The sequence below is a fragment of the Nannobrachium achirus genome, assembly GCF_963921795.1.
Source record: "Nannobrachium achirus genome assembly, chromosome: 8".
NCBI lineage: Eukaryota > Metazoa > Chordata > Actinopteri > Myctophiformes > Myctophidae > Nannobrachium > Nannobrachium achirus.
The window spans coordinates 54,118,413-54,126,348 of NC_137817.1; the positions used below are offsets into that span (position 1 = coordinate 54,118,413).

General features: G+C 45.1%; 1 protein-coding gene across 2 annotated transcripts in view; it reads right to left on the reverse strand.

Moving 5' to 3' along the window:
* fndc3a (fibronectin type III domain containing 3A) overlaps positions 1 to 7,936 on the reverse strand; it is a 149,472-nt gene that overhangs the window by 18,192 nt on the left and 123,344 nt on the right. For both annotated transcript variants that reach the window (XM_080731679.1, XM_080731680.1), the window contains 2 exons: positions 6,356 to 6,461; positions 4,410 to 4,567 (listed from right to left, as the gene is read on the reverse strand). In XM_080731679.1, coding sequence (XP_080587805.1) covers positions 4,410 to 4,567; positions 6,356 to 6,461 — 264 coding nt within the window. The remainder of the gene's footprint in view (positions 1 to 4,409; positions 4,568 to 6,355; positions 6,462 to 7,936) is intronic.

The following is a 7,936-nucleotide window of genomic DNA, read 5'->3' on the forward strand; positions in this document are numbered from 1 at the left end:
CATACGGTGTCCTATTAGAGCAGGGGTCCTCAAATACAAATCTTGAAGGTCCACAAATATTTTTTTGAAACAGGCCCGGGTCCGGGGAAAAAATAAAACAATATATATATATATATATATATATATATATTAAAATATATTTATATTCGCTTATTTTTATTATGTCGGTCAATCTTAAATAGTAGGCTAAAATACAAAAAAGTACCAACCAGGGGTTGACACCATGGTCTCAGAGGCACTTGTCCGTCTGGAAAGTACAGGTCATGTTCTACTTGCCCTCAGGTCATGACCACTTGCCCTCATTATTGTTCATCTTACATAATTAGGGATCCCTTTCTTATTTTTATTTTTTTTACAATGGCTGATGTGTTGTTTTTTTTTTTTTTAGTAGTAGTTTGTTGATACAGTAATAACCTCGCCCATCAGGCTTCATGCAGTAATGGTCTTTTCCCGTTTCTTTCTTTATTAAAAGGGTCCTTAAATTATGACTTCACTGTCATCTGGGCTGGGGACTCCTCCAAAATCATTTGGGGGCATTACTTGATTGAAGAGAAACAACCCATTAAAGCAGGGAGAACAGAATGTTCAATGGAGCAGAGATATTTTGCGCTAGTGCTCTGGTTTCTTTTAACAAACTGGGATAATCTTCGAATAATTTATGCTTGTGTCGCAACGTGAGTATCGATATGAAAACAAGGTGTCGCGCGTCAGAGACAGGGGAGCACACACTGAACGCGGACGGCTGCGCAGCGTCGCATCGTGGTATCGACGCACGTTGTGCCGCACGGTAACCCCAACTGGATGCGGCGCGCTGCCACACAGCACATCCATTTCCCCTGGTGGGGAGAACCATGGGAGAACAACATCCATGCAGAAAGAGAGGCAGCCGTCGGGCTGTGGCACGTCGCGACAAACTCTGGAGATAAGATTACAATCCTGCAAACGTATTCACGTTGATGATGTTTAGCGTGAATGAAACCCCACTGATTTATAACTAGTTGCATTGTTGGTGGCTGCTGCTGTTGCTGCAACAGCCTATCAGCGCATCGTTGTCAAAGACATGACAGCCCATAATACTTTGTTGCCAGGCATCAGCCAATCACCGCGTCGTTGTCTCTCTCTCTCTCTCTCTCACACACACTCAGCGCATGCAATGAAAGTGAATGAATACGAGAAGTGGAAACAAAAACGTGGAGATGTTTTTCCACTTTTTTTCTTTTTCTTTTTTACTATAATTCGTCCTGGGTCCGGTCGGCGGTGCCTCGCGGTCCGGACATGGACCGCGGTCCGCCTATTGAGGACCCCTGTATTAGAGTAACTAGACCTGGCCAACTCGGAACAATGTAAATAGGGAATGAATGCCCCGCCCTTTAATGCAAACCCCATTATACCTGTTTTCATAGGACCCGTTTTGACCATCTGTCTGCCTGTGTCCATTTATGCCCATATATGGAGATATCTGTATCTGTCTGTCTGTCTGTCGGCGTCCATTTTATGTCCATATATGGAGATCACTGCAGTTATAGTTCTGGGTCCATTTTATGCCCATATATGGAGATATCTGTCTATCTGCGTCCATTTTATGCCCATATATGGAGATCTCTGTATCTGTCTGTCTGTGTCCCTTTTATGCCCGTATATGGAGATCTTTGTGATTCTGCGTCCATTGTATGCCCATATATGCCATATATGGAGATATCTGTTTATCTGCGTCCATTTTATGCCCATATATGAGATCTCTGTCGCTTTTTTGCCCATATATGAAGATCTCTGCACACACAGTACCGGTTGCGGAAAACTCTGATGTCAGACATCAGCCAGCGGTTTTTGTTTGGTAGGACCAACAGACCAAATGCAGCACTCCAATTGGCTAGGACTGATCACGTGGCACACGGAGTTCCTAACCGGAAGTGCGTCCGGCGGTCAAATATGTCCGACCGGAAACGTGCGCTGCGGCACAATAGTTCCGCCACAATAGTTCCCCCCCAATTTTTTTTTTTTTTTTTTAATTTTTTTTTTAATTTTTTTTTTTTTTTTTAACTAGATGTGAGCGGCCCGAAGGGCCGCGACCCTCTAGTACATACACACTCACAGAGATTTTTTGTTGACTCATGTGGCGTACGTGATGTCAGAGCCTTTTATGATGTGATGTCACAATGAGTCAGCGCTTGCTCCGATTTCCTCCGGAACAGCCTGATGTCAACAATCAGCCCAGCATAAGGAGATTCCGAACGTTTCGTGCCGGTTAGGGAAAACCGCGCGTCGGGTCGGGTCGAGGCCCGGCATTGCACTCCGTGCCGGCGCGGGGAACGTGCATGTCGAATCTGAAGCCGGTGGGACGAACGGTTCTCGAGATACGTGGATTACAGACAGACAGACACACACGCAGACACGCAGAGACTTCTCGCATTTATAGATAGATGTTAACTTCATAGACACATATAAAACAGAAAAAGTACAAAACTATGGCACCACCTCTTTAAGGATTGTTATAGTCTGTTCCCTGCCATCAAAGTACCATACCTTTGTGATTTTGATAGAAAAATATCCATCCAAAAATATATGACTGGGAGCCACCATTACAAAGCGAAAGGCTGCAGTGAGCCTCGTTTGCACCCGTTGGCGGCATGGGAAAAACTATGCTCATCAGCATCAGCTATTCATAGAATATTCATAGGGAATGAGAGAAAAATACAAAATGAAAATAGGCTTCTAAGCGCAGACGTGTTCTTTGGCCCTGATGAGTGGCCGTGATGCGTCTCTGAACACCACGCTCTGACTCATGTTCATTAGGCTGTGTCACTGCCAGAAATATACTCCATGTCATTAATCCTATGGATAACACAGGAACGACTGGAGTCGTGCAGCCAGCCGCTGTTACTGTTACAGACACGGAACAGGCAAACAGCTGGAAACGTCTTTACACCTATGATGACACGTCCAAAAATAGGGCCGCCCTATTTTTGGACGTGGCATCATAGGTGTAAAAATAACGACGCAAATGTATCTTAACGCTTTCAATGCCACCTTTTCACCACTAGAGGGCGCCCAGTGGCCATAGAAAACACCCATCCACAAGCGCTGTAACAGCACAAGCCGTGCGCAGCCATGACAGGATGAAGTTAGCTTGAAGTTAGCTATTGGCTACCGAGCATTTTAGAAGTCCTATTTTCGGCGATTTAGCCATGATTAAACCTTGCACACCTCATGGATATGCATGGAACAGAGAAAATGACCTCTAAAGATCCTGGATTGCATTGGAGTGGATGGTAAATATCGGCGGCGCGACGCTCTCGCGGGCCGTGTAAACAGATGACGGCCGGCGGCCCGGCTCGAAAAAATACAAAAATATATATATATATATATATATATTTTTTTTTTAAAGCTGAACTAGTTCGGGATAGGCACCCAGGACGGTCCAAATTATCCCGAACTAGTTCGGGATAGGCACTAAAGCAGTTAATAATTAGGCCTTAGGCACCTCCCATATAATAGCGGTTTTAGTCCGAAAAGCAGCTAATTTTCAAGTTCCCGGTTATCGAGGAAAAATAAAATACAAATAATACTTATAATAAAAAAAAATCACACTCGTGTGAACTGAGCGGTGGAGGCTGCGCAACAGTACTGTACTGTAAGTGTGTGTGTGTGTGTGTGTGACTCAACAGCGCCACTGTGGTCACCAGCGGTATTCATGCTACGGACAAAGCCACATAGCCAGCCACGGTTGACCACCGCTCAAAAAAACACCAGTTTAAGTATTTAAAAGTGTTTCCCAAAAAGTGAAAATGTAAGTTTACCCGCCGAGACCCAAACTAGCGAAAACAGCTCATAACGCGCCGCTTTGCGCCGTGCTATGAGCTTGTAGATATTTTCACCACTTTGTGTTGTGTTTGTTCCAGGGACGTGCTGGCCATTGGGAAAAGCGGGACAACTCCCGAACGGCCGGTTCATTCCCGGCCGGTCTAGGCCGGGAAAGTAAATCGTCACTGTAGGGCAGAAACCTCGTATCTCCAAGTTTCAAATTTGTTTTCGCAAAGCAAAGCCCTGCTTAATCATACAAGGCAGTCGCACAAAAGTAGTGAAAACAGCAGATCTACAAGCACACAACACCTCGCGGTGCGAGGCGTTGTGTGCTTGTAGATCGGCTGTTTTCACTAGTTTAAATCATTTTTAAAATGATAAATACAAAACAAACGGTTTCCACCCGACAACGACGAAATATAACTTGTACAATAATTGGCCCACTGGCTTGTCACTTGTCATGATCTGAAATGGCAAATCTTTGAGTAGCAGCAGCGCTATAGAGAGAGATCTCTCTCTATAGCGTGCAATGAGGGCCTCTCCAACTCTTTTTCCCGGGCTGAATCAGGGGCCCAGCACGTCCCTGGTTGTGTGTGTTCCTTCCTCACCCCAGCCTTGTTGGCGGCCTTCAGCCTGAAGCAGTAGGTCCTGCCTGGCAGCAGGCTGCCCACGGTGCAGTCCAGCTCAGAGCCCTGGTACACCTCCCCGCCCTCCTCCTCCACAGCGTAGCAGGACACCGGAGAGCCCCCGTCCACCGAAGGAGGCCCTGCATGGACCGGCAGAGAATGTTAAAAATCGAACCTCTGTTCGAAGTGGAGCTGTGTGTGTGTGTGTGTGTGTGTGTGTGTGTGTGTGTGTGTGTGTGTGTGTGTATTGCAGTTGAAAACAGCGCCCCTCCCTTAACATGTGTGGTCATAAAAGGTACTACACCACAGGCTTGAGGCTACATACAGACAGACCCACAAACATACATACCTACACACACGGCCACGTATAGGGAGCTTGTGTTCCACACAGCTCCAAAAAGGCAGGGGCTGAAATTTCTAAGAGGGCCTTTTGGTGAAAATATTGAAAATAGCCGACCTCCAAGCTCACAACGTGTCGCGCTGCAAGGGAAAATCTTGATATTTCTAGGTTTCATCAGTTCGACTAAGGTTTTAGGGTTAGGTTAAGGCATAGTTTTACCGAGGTTAGAGTTAGGTTTAGGCACAGTGGTTAACATTCACCAGCGTCGGCAGGTTAGCATTTCACCAGGTTAACATACACCCGCATCGAACTATTGGAATGTCGAACGAATGTTATGTTGTAATATCGACATGCTCCCGTGCCGAGACGCGTTGTGAGCTTGGAGGTCGTACATTTTCGGTACTTGATACCACACTAAACTATGCATAATCAAGTGAATAGTGGAGACGTGGCGTAACTGCATGGATTTCTACACAGAGAGGGCAATTCTTTCAACATGAGATGCTGCATTCAAGTTCAGCAGAGTTTGGACAAGGCGATTCTCTTGAATGCTGCCTTCAGGTATGGCATGAAAAGGGGGGCATTTGCATTTCTTTCACCATAGCGAAAACTGCATTCATGGTCTGGAGAGGGTACTTTTTTACAGACGGGTAAATGGGAAGGGGCTCAAGCCCACTTTGATGCCTGGGGCCCTGAATGGGGACACATGGGACACAAGGTCCAGGCTTCATTCCGACAGCACATTTTCATTTAGTTTCAGTAAAGAATTTTTTTGTGGAATAAAAATGTCATTTGGTTTTAGTAATTTTTTTGTCATCTGAAAAGTTTTAGTCGACTAATCGACTAATTAATCGGAACCCTCACGCACACAATGTGCCGAAAATCTGGTAAATACAATAGGAATGTTATCTAGTACATCATCTATTATGTCAGTCATCTCCATATTTGGGAAGAGTTTAATTTTTGCGTTTTTACCATTCAAGCCAATGGAGAAAATTGACTTGACGATTGACGACTCCCGATGAAGCCGGTCGATTTGACATATGGCCCAAGTGCGTGCTGCCAAAACTGTGGGAGGAGTATCGCTGCAAAATAACATTTATCTGGAAAGATGGATGGAAGTATAAAGTACTATAGTGTGGTTGCCCTGCTAGAGCAACCACACTAAAAAGGGGGAACTGACAGGGTGACGGTTGAAGGTCTGGTGGTTTTTCTGCTTCCACTGAAAAAAAGCCACAGGAAACCTCAAACGTTATCGTACAGGCACAGCATCCTTCACATTAAGTGACTCAGGAAGTGGCACAGCAGAAGCATAACCAAAAAAAGAAAAAAAGTAGATCAATGGCCCGATGTGAAATGCACACACGCTGACACACTAACACGACGCATATATATACTGCGCTTCAGGGGCCGTGAGGCATCGTTTTACAGAACACAGACCGATGCATCGACGTTGGCTGGAGTTCAGCCCACACGTTTATCCGAGGGAGGGAGGGAGGAAGGAAGGGAAAGGGAAAGAGAGAGACAGAGAGAGGGAGACAGAGAGTGAAAAGGAGAGAGGGAGAGAGAGAGATGATTCATGACTCACCCCAGCGCAGCTGTACCTCCCTGGCTTTGGGCTTGCCCACCAGCCGAGGGGGCTGACAGGGTCCCGGGGGAACTGCGGGAGTCTGAACCTGCAGGGTCTCCGACAGCTAGCGGGGGAGAAGACAACAAAAGCAATTAAAGAACCCTCTCTCACACACACACACACACAGGTTTGTATTACTACAGACTTGTGAGGACATGAACCTTTAGGACTTTAAGTAGCATGTGAGAGGTCAAACAAGGCTTTATTCGTGATTCTGAATCCATTGCAAGAATTGGTTTTGGACAAAAAAACATTCCTCGGGCTAAAAACGGACCCATAGAACTATGGTATAGTGATGAGTCATCACTTTTCTGGGGTCAGCTCCGTTTTGTGGTGTCCGTTTTTTAACCCGACAAATGTTTTTTGTGCAAAACGAATGCTTGCAATGGATTCAGGATCATGAAAACCCCTAGTTAGACCCCTCACATGCTACTTAAAGAAGATTTTTTGGGGGTCTTTTTTCCTGTATAGTAAGTGAATGGACCCAAACTTGAACCCCCTAAATTTACCTTGATCCACTAAATATATAATTCACAACTTTTAATATGTTACTTGGATGACCCTAAGGATCATAAAAAACCTTGAACCATTACTATTGCAATTTCCTTTGGGTCAAACCTTAGATTGACTAGCCTATCAGTTTTGTGGGAGCTGCCTTTATACCAAGGAATGTTTTTCGTGCATAAGACTTTTTTTGTTGGTATTTTTAAGGTCTTAATGGGTTAATACAAGCACAAACACACAACAACAATACATAAAAATAATAACAGATTGCATTTTTATAGCACTTTTCTAAGCAAGTTGTGAACTCAAAGCTCTTTACAATGGTCCATGCATTCATACATTGGGAAGTGAAGCGGCGAACAGTCAACGCCAGCGTCCTCACTAGGGATGGGACGATAAGCGATATTATCGTTTATCGCGGGAAAAAAAACACTCACGATAATCGTATCGTGGAGATTTCATTTATCGCGATATCGTCCACCGTCATGCACTGCGATCAATTCACCTTTTTCTGAGCTGCATATCTGTTACCATTTAAACCCTCTATATTGGTAAAAGGTACTTGTAATATACGTACTTGATACAGTCTTTTTTTCACTCTATCAAATGTCTTTGCCAAATAAATAGCCGATCTACAAGCTCACAACGCGTCGCAGTTGTAGATCTGCTATTTTTTGGCAAATGTTAAGCCCCAGGTTAATGGATGTTGGGGATACTTTAATTATCGCGATAATATCATAAATCGCGATTTCTTTGGTCACAATAATCGTGATATGAAATGTTCATATCGTCCCGTCCCTAGTCCTCACTTCCCACGTTCACACACCAGTGGTGGCAAGTGGCGAGCTAACACCATTGGAGGCAACGCAGGGTTCAGTGTCTTGCCCAAGGACACTTTGACATGTTGACAGGAGGAGCCAGGATTTGAACCGCCTCCTGAGCCACAGTCGCCCACACACAACACAGCTGGAGGAAGGCATGTAGTGAGGGTTATGTCACGTCACGTCACGTCACGCCACGCCACGTGGCGGTGCG